This window comes from Phascolarctos cinereus, unplaced genomic scaffold (genome assembly GCF_003287225.1).
Source record: "Phascolarctos cinereus isolate Bilbo 61053 unplaced genomic scaffold, phaCin_HiC Scaffold_4;HRSCAF=312, whole genome shotgun sequence".
Lineage (NCBI taxonomy): Eukaryota > Metazoa > Chordata > Mammalia > Diprotodontia > Phascolarctidae > Phascolarctos > Phascolarctos cinereus.
This window is the reverse complement of record NW_027555847.1, coordinates 171,494,373-171,510,202: the sequence shown is the minus strand read 5'-3', so window position 1 is coordinate 171,510,202 and position 15,830 is coordinate 171,494,373. Positions and strand designations below refer to the sequence as shown.

General features: G+C 33.6%; 1 protein-coding gene across 3 annotated transcripts in view; it reads left to right on the top strand.

Moving 5' to 3' along the window:
• The window catches only part of MRTFB (myocardin related transcription factor B), a 179,661-nt gene that overhangs the window by 43,995 nt on the left and 119,836 nt on the right, over nt 1-15,830 (top strand). For 2 of the 3 annotated variants that reach the window (XM_078152783.1, XM_078152782.1), the window contains exon 2: nt 3,418-3,637. In XM_078152783.1, the coding sequence (XP_078008909.1) occupies nt 3,481-3,637 (157 nt within the window). In that variant the 5' untranslated portion in view covers nt 3,418-3,480. Of the gene's footprint in view, nt 1-3,417; nt 3,638-10,387; nt 10,451-15,830 lie in introns of all 3 variants that reach the window. The other variant, XM_078152785.1, reaches the window with a different exon arrangement.

Sequence of the window (15,830 nt, the reverse complement as noted above, 5' to 3'; positions counted from 1 at the left end):
AGATAATTTTATTTTTATGAATAAGATAGCCAACATCTTAGAAGCCCAGAAGTATTAATGGGAAAAATTATCTTTTAATAGTTTTATATGACTTCATCTGCTTTTGATTCTTAGTGTATGAAAGTGATTTTAATTAATTTTTCTAATAATGGGAAATAGGGAGAAGGAAAAAAATGTCATTTTGATTATTTTTTTCCCCTCTTTATTGACTTGCATTGTCAATAAGAAGGAGAAAATATGTGGAACTTGGCCTCTTGGCCCATGATTATTCAATTTTCTCCATCAATGTATGTGACTAAAAATGAAAAACAAAGTATATTTAGATCTTTAAGGACATATTTGTACTTCAATTGCAGTTTTTTGAATTGTAATCTCTTTAATTTCTTAAACTGTAAAATAAGTCCTGATCCTTATAAACTGGTGTCTTCTGTACTATCATATGCTTTAATAACAACCATGATGTGAAAATATTTCTAATCCTGGTTATGAACTATAGGGTATATAAAAGCCATGTGTCTTTGAAGTAGTCTGTGTATTAGATACACATTATGTTTTTTAACAAGGATCAGAAATATTTTCATATTACAATTGCCATTATATAATTGCCATTTCTTACTGAAAGTTAACAGAAGAATGAACTTCTTAATCAGGGCACAAATAATATGGAGGTACTTCAAACTTATATAATTCTAACAATAGTACTCAGTCATATTGAATTTTATGTTTGATATATTAGGAATTTGAACTATAAGTTTATGCTAGCTAGAAGTTCTTTGTTATTTTTTTTAACAGATTAAAAATAGATATTCTATTTATATCATTAAAGAACTTTAAGGTTGTAATTGTTTCACAAACCATTGCAAGACTGAGCTCATGCATATTGTGGTTTATGTATTTAGGCACTTATCAAGTCCAGAGTTCATTTTGGGTGGTCTCATAAGGCAAAGTTGTAAATATGTGCCCCCATTTATAATTTCTTATTTCCATCTCTAAGATTTAGCATAATAAAACCCACAAATCTACCCTAATAATGAGCAACTTGAAACCTAATGTTTTCCAGCTTATTGGAATATACTGTAGCTTAGTTTTTTTTTCTTTTGAAAGGCATTGTCAATTTTTTTTCTTTAAAAAAAGGAAAAAATTACCTTAATACTAAAGGATACCATTTCTAAAAGTTACAGCAATTTTTTTTCTTGCTAGAAACTATTGTATAGAAATTTCTACATATAATTCTTAGCTGTCAAAAATAGTTGATACTTAAGAGTAGTACATTTTTTTTCCTAGCTGTGCTACTTTGTCTTGGTTTTCACTAGTATTTATCAGGTCCCATTCGTTAAGGATTACAATGCCATATTAATAATGATGTTTCAGTGCCAACAGAATTACCTTTCATCTGCATATAACACTTGAGCTTAAAAACAATTTTTTTGAAACTCATTTTAGGGGCAGCTAGGTGGCACAGTGGATAGAGCGCTGGCCCTGAAGCCAGGAGGATCTGAGTTCAAATCCAACCTCAGACCAAACACTTGACACTTACTAGCTGTGTGACCTTGGGCAAGTCACTTAACTCCAGTTGCCTTAAAAAAAAAACCAAACAACTCATTTTAGCCTTACTATGGTCCTTTGAGATAGGAAGGAGCTGTATTGTTATTCCCATGTTATGGAAGAAGAACTTTTGAAATATAGGGTGATCAGTCACTTGTATGAGTTTAAACAGTAGTGAAATTTGGATTATCAGAATCAGACATACCATAATTCCAACCCATACCTATCTAACAATTCCCTCTATGTCTCCAAAATGTTCTTTTCCCACTTTTGGTTGAATACTCAGCTCCAGGCATTTTCTCTGGCTGTCCCCCGTGACTGGCACAGGCTTCCTCCTCCACTCTGACGGCTGACCCACTTGGCTTCCTTTAAGTCCCAACTAAAATCCCACCTTCTACAAGAAGCTTTTCTAACCCCTCTTAATTCCTGTAGTTTCTTTTTAATTATTTCCTGTTTATCGTGTATATAGCTTGCTCTGTGTGTAAGTCTGTGTGTGTACATATGTATTTGGCATGTTCCTCCAATTAGACTGTAAGCTCCTTGAGGTCAGGGACTGTCTTTTGCCTCTTTTGGCACAGTGCCTGGCACATAATAGGCACTTAATAAATGTTTATTGATTTTAACACGTCTAGATAGTAGGTCAGCAGGCATTTATTAGAAGCCTACACTGTGCCAGGCATTGTCCTATGCACTGGGGATAGAAAGGCAAAAAAAAAAAACAACCCACCTAAACAAAAGACAGTCCCTGCTCTCAAGCAGTGTCTTCTAATGAAGGGAAGACATCATGCAATCAATTATGTACAAAGAAATATGTGCAGAACAAATTGTAGAAATCAACAGAGGAAAGGTAATAGCATTAAAGGAGATAAGGAAAGGTTTTTTGTTTTTGTTTTGTTTTGTTTTGTTTTTGCTAGGCAGTGGGGTTAAGTGACTTGCCCAGGGTCACACAGCTAGTAAGTGTTAATGTATCTGAGGCGGTTATTTGAACTCAGGTCCTCCCGAATCCAGGGCCGGTGCTCTATCCACTGTGCCACCTAGCTGCCCCCTGTTGTTGTTGTAGTTGTTGTAGTTGTTGCTGCTGCTGCTGCTGCTGCTGCTGCTGCTGCTGTTGCTGTCGCTGTTGCTGTTTTTGGGAAAGGTTTCTTAAAGACACTGGGATTTTAGCTGAGACTTGAAGGAAGCTAAGAAATGGAGATGAGAAGAGAATTTCATGCATGGGGAGCATCTAGTGAAAATGCCTGGAATCAGGAAATAGAGTGTCTTGTGCAAGGAAAATCAAGGAGGCCAGTGGCACAGGATTGAAGAGATATACTGAGAGGCAGGGAAGAGGAAGGTGTAAGAAGACTGGAAAGATACGAGGCAGCCTTTGAATACAAGGATTTTGGTTTTGTTCCTCCAGTAGGGAGCCACTAAAGTTTATTGAATAGAGTAGGAGTTATCTGCTACCTCCTGAGGCATGCTGGGATATCTCTAACCTTTAGGAAGTTTTCCTTTATAGTTTAAATCTGTTATTGCGCCAGTTTCACTTCCTAGGAGAATAAATCTCATCCTTTTCCCATATGATGGCCCTCCAGATACTTGAAGTCCATTTCTCACTTACATTTTACTTTTCCCATTCTTTCAAACTATTGCTGCATGACATTCTTTGGTGTCTTTTCACTATGCTGGTCATCCACTTTTGGCCTTACCCTCCCTTTTTTATCTCCTTCATAAAATGTGGCATCCCAGAAAGAACATGAGTCTAATTGTATTCTAGCCAGGGTAGAATACTATTTCTCCCTATTGGACATTTACTCAGCATTAGTTTTCACTGCTATTTCATATTCTTAGCTCATACTATGCAAACTAATTATACATTTTTTGATTTTGCAGTCTTATTTACCAGCTGTGGTTGAGAGGCATCTTGAGTCCTGTGTTTGTGGTGGTTGGAAGACCATGAATCATACTGGGATGGTGGTAGAACCTGAGGATGAGTTGGGGTCATTAGGTCACCTTGCTCCAAGTCCTCAAAGTGAAGCAGTCGCTCATGAATTCCAGGAACTTTCCTTACAGTCAAGTCAGCATTTGCCTCCTCTCAATGAACGCAAGAATGGTGAGTTTTGAAGAATTTTTAGTATTATTTATATCTTTTAAAGGTTTACACTCTTAACTAACCTCTCAAAAACAATGTGCATATTGTTAATATCTAATAACTTTAAATCAACTAATACTTACAGATGATATCTTTTGTGCCTTCTTTTGATAGTCTTTTTTCCATTCTCTCCTCTGCCAGCCACCCCCTTGATAAACATGTATTTTGCCAAGATAAATATTATTGCCAAGAAACTCTGTCCTTATTGTTTCAGTAATCTTTCTAGTTTTAGCTAAAAATATAGAAATATTATCAGTCAAAACCACAATCACATACATTTATTAAATTTTCATTTAAATAATTCTTTTATTGTTGAGCTACATAAGAAATCTGTTGCAACTTATAGCAGCTTTATGTATTTAAAATAATTGTTCTCATTTATAGTATTTCAACTATAAATTTATATGAATAACAGAATATAGTTATATAAATGTGTGTCTTTTTATGTGTCTTTAGAGTACACATAAGCTCTATTTACTTGGCTTGAAAGTTCTAGGCTTTGAGAGATAACCAGCCTGTTTTCAGGTAATACTTCAAACTTTATGTAACTATCGATTGTTTTCCCCTTGAAATATTTTTGTTGGCAGCATAATTTTTGGAAATGATTTTGAGGTTGAGAAATTCAGTTTTTGTACACTGATATGCTTGGGCATGGTGTTTCAAACAAGTGACTTCACTAATCTGGGAATAATGAGGTAACTTTTCTGAGAAAAATAGGTTTTGGCTACAAACTTTGTTTTATGTTACATTTAAATTTTTATATTGTCAAATTTGACAGTGAAGATTTGCTTTATCATCCCAGTTTTCTTGTTTATCAGAGGTAAAATATCTCTTTGAAGTTGTAGTTAATTTTTTTGTCCTAATGTTAAGATACACTTTTTTTCATTTCATTTTAAACATGTTTCATCTTTTCTATGAAAATGAGAGGAAAATACTTAAACTCTATGAATGACCTACATTCCAGGGTTATCATGGTTCTTATCTCTACTGTGCTAAATCATGTGGCATAGGCTCATATTGTAAGTCTACTGTTCCATCCTTGAAGTCAAAACAGATATTTTCCACAACTTTGTTGTCAAATCCTTAATGATCTCCAAATGAATAGTTGAGACCCTGATGTCCACAATTATGTGTAGTCTAGCACTAACATAAATTATTCTTTCTGAGATCTTTTGTCATATTAAACAAAGATGCACTATAAGAATACATCTATCAAACTGGCTAACAGTACTATCTTAAAAATCTCACAGAATCTAGCTTGTGTGAACGGTAATATTGCAGAGGTTTCAGTAGATAAGAAGCTCCTATCCCTAAGAATAACCAGTTTCTATCTTTTTAATGTTCTGAGGTATGCCTGCAAACTCCTTATTGTCATACTATGAAGTACAGTGTTAAAGTGATACAGTATATAAAAAGTATTAATGAATGAGAACTTTCCATGTAATGGTCCTTTTGTTTTCCTGAATGATACTAATTGCTATATTTCATATGTCTCTTATTTACATATGTTCTTATACTGAAAGTACTGAAGATATATTATAGATACGTCATGTTTGAGTTCAGCGTTGGTACTCTTTTAAAAATATAGGACTTTAGACTCTCATTATTCTTTGGCAACGTGATTGATCTAAAATTATCCCTTAAATAGAATACCATAAAACTGTCTGAGCAGCTTCAGCAATATATAATCACCTAAAAGACCATAATATGATTAACTAATTCCATTTTTAGTAGATAATGAGTGGGGGAAAATCACCACCTGATATCTCAGGTGTCAGTATATTAAATATGATTATGTTTTAGCAAAATAACCTAAATCTAATTAAATATACAAATTGATATTTCTAAGAAGAATAAAGATTAAATAGATATTGGGAAGCTTAGCTATTCAAGGAGAGTATCTGTATGAGGAATAGAAATAGAACATAATTGAATTGCCATTCTTTACTATGGGTGTCTTCAGTTTTTACAGATAAAGCTTTGAATTAATATCATTTACAACACTGTTTCCTATTACCTTTCTTTGGAAAAGTTTATTTCAGACTTATAGAAAATTAGCCAATCTAACACATTAAGAATTGCAAGTATCTCCATGAAGATATTAGTGAGAACCAAGTATGTATATCTAACATGTTTATCATCATGTTCTTGAGGCACTTCAGCATGAGTAATCTTTTCACATGAAACAGTACATAGGTGGAGGAAAATTTCATTGTAATCTTCTCTTTGTTTTTTGAAGAACATTATTATTCCTTCACCACATGAATAAGTGGTTTTAACTCGAAATTAAAAGGCACTATTCGAAGACTAAAAGAATCTGAATTTAAATTTATTCCAATGGGAACTTTTTGTTGTGATTTTTAAGCATTTTGAAGTTAACTTGCTAAAATTGTTTCCTTTTTTGTTGACAAAAGGAGATATTTAAATTTTAAGTCTCTGTGGAATGATTGCTTCACAGAATAGTTTATAGATGAACTTTACAAGGAAAATGAAGTTTACATTAAAGAAATGTTTCCAGGATTTTCCCTCATTGTAGATTAATATTTATGTTGGCAGTGGTAGTGAAGTGGAAAAGTATTTCCACTGCTACAGTAAATATGAAAGAAGTTTTCATCAGAACATACTAGTGTTTCCCTGTACCCATAGTGAGGCTATAAAAATCACATTGCTATTAGCACCTTAGAAGCAAGGCAGACTGCTTAGGTTTTTCCATGAGGTTAGTTCAAACAGATTAAGTCTAATAAAAACAACTGCATTCAAGTAGTATACCTTCAAAAAAAACCAATGCATTGAAATACAAATTGAGCTTTTAATATAAGCATGAAATCAGATTGTACACAGAGTGATCCAGTTTTATTACCACAGCCTGAGATGAATGTTCCTTGACGTAGTCAACACTCGGATTATTAATCATAGGGAGCCTTCTTTCAGTTTCCAAAATGGAAGAGTTGTTCTTTTAATGCCTGTTGTTTGCAGTGGCAGTATGTTGTAATCAGACTTTATGTTCTGGAATATGGTATATGAAATCAGGAAAAGATAAAATTATAAAAACCCTACATTGTTGTATGTTGATTTTTTTCTGCAGATTTGATTCCTAGCTTATGCATTAATTTAGACATTGCATTTAGGTTTTCCTAAGTTACAAAACATGGTTAAACTTTTTAGCAGAAAATTTTTCCATTGTATTGGCTGGTAATGTATCTCAAATGGCCTAGAATTTTAAGCATTTTTAATTAGAAATCTTTACAAATTGTCTACAGAGAAGATATCAGGACTCATTTTTTTTTTTGGAAGAGGGGCTGATCTTTTCCATAGATTCTTCAGTGCACCCTGGAAAGGAAATTCACCTTCAGCATAGATTAGGTCATGTTTATTCAAATATTGGATAGCACCAGCTATGTTATAGTATTGAGAAATAGTTAAAAGGAATAGCTGCCTTCATTCCTTTTCATATTTGAAAGGCCCTTTCAAACCCTATCTACTTTTTAAATCTAGTCCAAGAAAATAATTTTGCCTAGGCAGCACAGTGGATAAAGTGCGGGGCCTGGAGTCAGGCAGACTCATCTTCCTGAGTTCAGATATGGCCTCAGATACTTATTAGCTATATGACCCAGGGCAAGTCACTTAACACTCTTTGCCTCAGTTTCCACATTTCTAAAATGAACTGGAGAAGGAAATGGCAAAACTCTCTACTATCTCTGCTAAGAAAACCTCAAATGGAGTCACAAAGAGCCAGACAACTGAAAAATCACCGAACAAAATTTTATGTAAATTCAATTTCATTGCCTCCTGTTGGATTCTCTATCATTTCAAGAACTGAAAACAAAGGCTTGCAAATCATCTTTTAGATCACAACCAAGTATTTTTGTCTTTGTCTCTGAAGAAAAAATAATTGATGTAAGTATGTGCTGAAGACAAGACATTACAAGATGGTCTCTTTGTTTTGCTTTTTTACATTAAATAGTGTACTTGGACAAAATCAAGTAAAATTCACTCCCCTCAGCCAAAACAAATTTCAGAGGTTGTAGTGCAAAAAAAAAAGAAGGTTCTACATTAGTGTTTGATCTTCACTTGTAGCAATAGACTTTCTTTTTAATTTGACAGTGCCAGATACTATTTCAAACATTAAGGCATAGAGACTATGCTTTAATGGATGTAGGGTAATCCTAAGAAAATAGTAAGAAACCGCCACAGTAGTTTGATAACTTCCATAATATTTGAGGTGGAGAGTCATTCAGCAAGCATTTATTAAGTGCTTACTATGTACCAGGCACTGTGCAAAGAGCTAGAGAGACTAATGACATAAGGAAACAAATGGAATAGTAATTAAGAAAAAATTAATTGATAGGACCAAAATAGTGTTTGCTTTCCCTTTTTCCTACTGAAATGATTTTGGGATCAAATGAGCTAACATCTATAAAGGACCTTGAAAACCTTAAAGCACATGCTAGCTATTATTAAATGATTAGGGGATTGGATTACCTCTGCCTTTGGTTCTGCCTTTAAGATATTTTGTCTCTTGAGTAATTGCAGTAACTCAGATGCTTTTGTCAAAAATGGTGTTTGAATTTTCTAAGATTTTATTCTGATATAATAACAACAACAGATGTGTGTAGAAATCAGACTTGAACTTTTATGTCATGAACAAAAATGTATAGACCTTAATTAGAATTTTGATCAACCAAGTTTATAATTTTTTTTTGCCAGTTATTTTATCAGAATTTGTGGTTTATATTCAATACAACAATAGAGTTTTGATTCAAAAGAGCTATTTCCTTAATAACTGCAAATGAAATATGTGACTAATTGTCATAGCTCTCAAACTTCTTTCTTGAGGTAAATTCCTGACCCTTCAAAATGCTTGTTAGGTCTTCATAAATAGCTTAAGGGTAAATTATACTAATCCAAAATAATCCTTTTAAAAGTTTCCTACTAAAATGTGATATAATTAGGCAGGTTTAATTCTGCCTCTTTCTTTCTATTTTGAATTTCTCGTTCAGATAGCTGTGTTGCTAGGATTTAGTTTTGCTCCAATACATTGCTGAATATATCCAAAGGAGTGCATTAATTTGAATTCTTCATTTACAGTTGGCAATTACTTTGAACTCCTGACTTAGTTCCACAGCTGCTGTTATAAGCATGTTTTGGTAAGTCTGTGAAGTGCTTGGTAACTTACAATTTCAGAGTGAACCAGCAAAATCATCAGGCCCAAAGCAGCTTTGTTTATAAGTTATTTAATATTTTAAAGTGGAATGCTTTTCATATTTACCCTGGATCGTAAATACAAACAATTAATACATGAGGCTAACTAAAACTCATATAGCAACAGTAACTAAGAAGTTAAACCAAAACAATTCATATCTCAGACATGGAAAAAATATTTTTACCTGCTCTAGAACTTTCATTGGATATATCTACCATTACTAGAGTCATTTGGATATAGTATGTTGTATCTTAAGGAGATGAACACCAATTGCCCATTTATATTACTAAAGTGTACCAGTTGGTTTCTTTTAGGCTCCAAACCTGTGGAGCTTTTTGCCTAGCTCTTTTAAAGTGACACATGAAAAAACAATCTTGTACTCCTCCACAGAAGGCAAGTTTATGTAATTGCAGTTGGCAAAAACAGATAAAATAGATAAATAATTCAGAGATGAAGGATACCATGTGTGCTTTTCTCAAGTCTATTTGGAAATGAACAGGTTTTACTTAATCTCAGACTAGAAGGAGAATTCAGAGACAATCTAGGCTAACCTGTATCTGAATCAAAAATCCCATCTGCAGTGACATTTATAATTTGAGGTAAAATAAGTAATTGAAAAATCATTGCTTAGCTCTATAGTACAGTCCCGGACAATGGAAAATTTGATGGGATTTTCATTCAAAGAACCCCTGAGTTGAAAGGGAGCTTAGAGGTCATTAGTCCAACCCCTTTCTCTTCTATTTCTACCAGAGAAAAGTATGAATCTTCTCTGCAGTATCCCTTACAATAGTAATATAGCTTTTACTTGAACATCTCCATTGGTGAGGAATTTTCTACTCATGAGGTATTGCATTCCACTTTTGGACAGATCTTGTTTGGAAGTATTGTTTAAGTGTAGTGAGCTGAAAACATTCTTCTTCTAACCTCTATACTTTGGTCCTAAGGTCAGCCTTATGATTCTAACTCATCTTCCACATCATGGTTCTTCAAACATTTGAAGACATATGTCCTCTTCCATCTCTCAAACTGCTTTCAATCTTACATTGCCTTGTCGCTCACTCATGAAGAGAAATGGTTAATACTTGCTGCTTCATTGTTACTAAATGGTTGGGAGAACCGATTAAGTCAAGGACACCTGAAATACTATATTAGAAATAAATCAGAACTGTTTTAGTGTAGGAGTAAAGACTGGAAAGGAAAGGATCCCAGCCTGAAAACATGAGGAAAAAAACTTTTTTTTTATTCTCACTTTTTTCTCCTCTTTGTTTCTCTTTTAAGTTTAAATTTGGAGGAGAAATATTCTACAGATCATTTAAAAATATTGAAAAAAGAAACATGAAAAATATAGTGAATAAAAGGGTATATTGATCTTTTCTTTTTGGTCCGCAGTGGGTAATAACCCAAATTCATTAGCAAATATCAGAAAAAGCGTTTTTCTAACGCCTTTAAATTAACCCATATTGTCTGACTCTTCCACCCTTACCTACTGCCCTCGCTATTATTAACAGGAAGTATAGTCTTATGGGAGTCAGGATTCCGGTCTCCTCTGCTGACTCAATCTGTGAGTGTGGGTAAGTTTTAAAAAGTATCTGTGTCATGGTATGGCCATCTGTATTATTTGTATGATAGTTTTCAGTCCATATGTCTTTCTCTGGCTGCCTCTCCTCATATCATCATTTGCTCACTTCTTATATCCAATTTTCCTTTCTGTTATACTGTCCATTAGGCAGCAGAAAAGGAAAAAAAGAATGGAGTAGGGAATTTCCACTTTTATTAGTTCATGAAATTTTTATTGAACATGCACTAGTAAAATATCAGATATCTACATCACAGGTTTTTTAGTGAACATAAACGTACATGCCAACTCTCTGTACTTAGGCAAATTTCTGTTTTTTAAAAGAAAAAGTAGTGATCTAGTTGATGTTCTTTTTATTATAACTAATCTAATTTAGAATGTATCTGGAATTATGCAATATTTTCCTATTTATAGTTTTCAAAGGTTGGCAGGTATGTGTTAGTGTTTTTTGTAGTAGTGTCATTTAGTTAGAAAAAAGATACTTTTAGCATATTATTTTAGTTCAAAATATTCATGCCTTTTGCCTGTTGATGCTGTTGTTTTCAGAAAACCTGCAGCTAGTTTGTTGTGTGTTTTCGTCAACTCCAACTTGAAAATAAAGTTTTGATTCATGTATATTTGTGTACTCATCATTTTCAACAGTGGCACCAAAATAAAAGCAAAAGACTTGATTCATACATTCCCTTTGTTGTGATTTAAGTTACAAAGATGCAAGTGTGTTAGCATTTGTCAGTATTTAGCTATAAATTTCTAGTTCATATGTAGAAAACAAACATGTTATCTCAAACCTTAATTACTATAAAGCATTTCAGTTCTATACCAATAACTAGTTGGCTAAACTGTCACAGTTTCATAGAACTATGCAATTTTAAGATGGTAGGGGCTTTAGCTGTCATTTCAGTCACTTCTTTGAAGATAAGAAAACTGAACTTCAGGAAAAGTAACTTACAGTGAGTGGCAGCATCAGGACTAGAACTTAATTTTCCTTATTCACATTCCAGTGTGAGCTTTTTTTTTTAATCATATAAAAGAACTGTTTGCTGTGTCATGTCAGTCACTGAACTGATTATTTCAGAAGTCCTCAAAATTCAGTATTTAAAATATATCTGTGTATGTATATATAATTGATTCACTTCAGCAAACAATTTTTAATCACCTCCTATGAGCAAGGCACATTATGTCAGGTGCTGGGACTACAAAGATGAAATTGAACACAGTCCTTGTTATAAATGAATTTATCATCTAGTAAATTCTTTTTGGAGTTTTTTAATAGGACAGGTGAATATTTTAAAATTTCCAATCATAATTAGAAAGTATGCTCAGAATTGGCTCTTACAAATAACTGATGTTTTAGCTATACTCCTATTTTATTTTAGTATTACCAATATGAGTATGGTTATTCAGAGGTTGATGACAGAATCAGTATTTGTAACCTAGTATTTCTTTGTATAACTATTTTTTTAAAAAAGATGTCAGCTGATGCATGAAATTTTTGTTTCTAGCCCTTCACTCCTAGACCATTTGAATATAGTCATTTATCTGATGAGAGCTCATAGGGCAAATGAAGTAGGTACTGATTTCCCATGAAGTTTGTCTTCACCATTTGGTACTGCCAGTTCCCACAATCCTAGCATTCCCTGGGCATCACTCAGTGTCTACGAGGAACAATTTTCAAATCTTAAAGCATGTGAAAAGACAAACAGGCCAAAACTCAGAACTCTCTGGGGATTATGACCTCTGAAACAGACTACATTCTGACATTTTCACAGGCTACTTGAATGAATTCCAGCAGGGTTATTCCATTTGGTAAACTACTAAATGAACCCTCTGTCATCAAGGGCCGATTTATAGATTTTTGTATTTTATTGTGTGCTTGTTATGAAGAGATTACAATGGTTGACATAATCAGTGAGACTGTCTTCAGGCTTTTGATGTACATTTATGATACATTTATACTGAAATTTTTGGTCTTTTGAAATAAGAGAGTTATTTGTCTTATTTAAAGAGATTTTTGTGGTAGCTAATCCTGAATTTTAATTTTGTTCCCTGGAAATCTGTGTGTGTAAGTAAACACATTTCTAGCTGAAAAGTCTTATGCTATTGACCCAGTAGTTTAAACTAGGTAATTGTTTATTCAAAAGTCATCACTTAAAATAAAAATTTCTTAAAATGAGGCTTAATGTGCTGTCCATTTATTATTTTTTAATGTTGTTTGGAATACATGTAAAAACAAAAACAGTGCAGTGCTTTTAAAGTACTATTTTAAAGGATCTCATCTGATTTCAGTAAAATAATTGAGGTTTTTAAAATCCATAGACTAGCACTGGTAATCTATAGGTTATTCCATTAATAGGCCTCTTAAAATGATTTATTTACACATTGAACGTTTCTATAAAAAGAAAGCCAGTTCTAAAAATAGCTGACTGGAAGGAAATCTAAGAGATTTGGAGCCTGAACAGCTTGGGGAATTTGGTAATTAGGGACTTGTTTCTTTTATTTCTAGGCTTACTATTCATAATCCTAATGGTTCGGCAGTATCTGAAAAGTGTTACTACTGTAAGTCAATTCACATGAGTGTAACCCATGTGAAATTTTGAAAATGATAAAACTTCCCATCTTATAAGGGCCAGGTTTGTTGGTGGGTCTGTGGAATATTTTTCCTTTCTTGCATTATTCTTTCTCCCAGAACTAATATTTGGAATTTATCCCAGAAGTCCTTAAACTCTTTGGTTTTGGACCAGAACCCTCACCAGAGTGGATTACTCTAAAGAGAAGAGGTGAAACTCTTAATGTAGATGTTCCTGAATCATATACAGTTACTTCTGATGTAGTATGGGATAGCAGATAATATCTTAACCTAAGAGTTCATGTACAGGGGCATGAACTGACTTGTTTAGAGGCAAAGATAATACTATACAAAGCAGCAGCAGGATTTGAATCCAGACTTTCTGACTCCAGATCCCATTTTCTTTTCATTCTACACTAATATACATGAAAACTCTGTAATAACTCTTTATTATCTCTACATTGTCTCAGATGTTATTATGCATGAGTATGAGTTAAATACTTAACAAAGAATCTGTCCATCCTATAGGAAGAATAGTAGAAGTATTCTACATGTTGTCAGTGACTGACAAATTTCTGTCAATATAAACTTTTGGAGCTTCAGTTAATTTTCTGAAGGTACTCCAGAGATCTATATTGTTTTCCCAAGTCTTCAGAAGGTAATCTCTTTTTCTTTCTGGTTGGCTTTTTTTTGTAAGTAGCCATATTACCTGGGTTACTACTTGGTTATTGTCATTATTTTCCTCCAAAAAATGAAGGGAGGAAGTAGGAAAGCCTTTTTCTATATCAAAGTACTCTTGCATTCCCTCTCTCATTGTCTCTTCCTTCCCCTTCCCTCCCCCTGACCCTTCTTTCCCTCTCTCTCTCACTGAGTGAGAAGTAGCATTGAAATAAGAACTGGTTTATAAAATTGGAATTTTTTTTAAAATTAGATACATGTTGTTCTCCCCTATAGAATTTAAGTTCCTTGCAAGCAAGGCCTGATTTCTTTTTTTCTTTGTTTCCCCATTGCATAGCAAAGGGAAAGGCATACAGTAGGTGCTTAGTAAATGCTTGTTCAGTTAGACTTAAAACTATTTTACTGCAGTCTCATTGTATTATCCACCTTACAGAATAATGATAAAGATAACTGATATCTTCATAACAAGATTTGCAAAGTGATGATAGTATAGCTGTTATTTCTATTTTGTAAATAACAAGGTTCAATGAGAGTTAATGACTTCCTCGTGATCCTACAGCAAGTGAGCGTATCAGAACTAAGATTACTAACTCAGATCTTTCCTGTTTGAACCTAGGGCTCTGTCTACCATGCCATGTCGTCGTGTCTTTTATAGGACTTTTAAATATTTTCCTTAACACTTTTAAAATTATATCATTTCTGTTCATGGATACCCAATCATCATCTAAAATTCTTCTGCCCGGTTAAGTCCTATTATCTAACCTCGTTAACCACATTTCCTACTGCTTCCCAGCACAGACCTTTTCTATTAGGTCTCACTTCCTTGAAAACATACCTTTCAATTAAACAAGTATGATTGAATGATGAAAAACACAGGAAATATAATAATTTTTAACCTTAGAAGGATCAGGTGCATCAGTTGATACTTTTTTTGGATGTTTGAAACTTGAAAAGGCTTAATAAGTATTTCTACTTCGTACTTCATGGCTTTTTCTATATCTTTGTTATCAATATTCCTTAGCATTCTAAAGACTTTTCAAATAAAAAAAAGACATGTAGTTCTACTTACAAGGTCCAGATACATCCAATGATGCATATATTTAATAAATACTATATGTTTTTATTGCAAATAAGAGGAAATGCTCCCATATTTATTTTCTGTTGAGTTCCTATTAGTCTTGTCCCATTGGAGCATCGTTAGAATTCATCAGATATTTATAAAAACTTGTGAATAATGTATTTTTGGAGGAAAGCAAAATTTTATCTTTTCATTTACCATTTTGCCAGTTTTTAAGAAAATTTTTTTAGTTTTTTGGATTTTCAGAATTTATAGCTTGGTTGTCATATACTATACAAGCTTTATTTGTATCCTTACTGATAAAATGCCTGAGAGACTGTCTGATGTAGATTTTAGAACTAATAAGAAATACCCCATCTGACACATCCAATGATGAACTTTCAGTAGTAAATTCAGTTTTATAAATGCTACAATTTCAGTGTGTAAGGCAGTAAAAAAGTATCCCTCAGCTGATTCCAGCAACAGTGAGTCCGTCAGTTGAGTTCCTTCTACAGCTGACAAGCTAAAACATAGTGAGCAATACAGTTCTCAGCAGACTCAAGTTCACAACAAAAGATGAAGAGCCACAGTGTCTGAAAGGTAAAGATGGTGTATTCCTTGCCAATGGGCTACTGCTTCTCAAGCAGTATGAGGACACTTGGAACAGCTAAATACTATTACACTTCGATCTGGCCTATCCACTGCATATTCTACCATCTTTGTCACGAAGAAACGTTCTGTTTCTTCTTTTTGAATTTTATTTTGTGGGCTACTGCTTAGAAACGTTCAGAAATGTACAAATGATAAAGACCAGTGAGTAACAGGCAGTGCTAAGTGGTCTGTTACATCAGATGAATCAGAAAAGTTCAGTGGTCTTATTGTGGCTCCTGGTATTATTGGTATAAGAAATCTACCCATAAAAAGTATGTGGAATAATAGCTCCTGTGAATGTCCTTTGTTCAATAAAACTATTCCATGTAATCTGTTCCTTGATTTAATGAAGTACCTTTGCTCTGAGCTGAAAACTTTGTAGGTAAAACCTGTCCACTTCAGAACAGGTTTTGTCTGGCATCC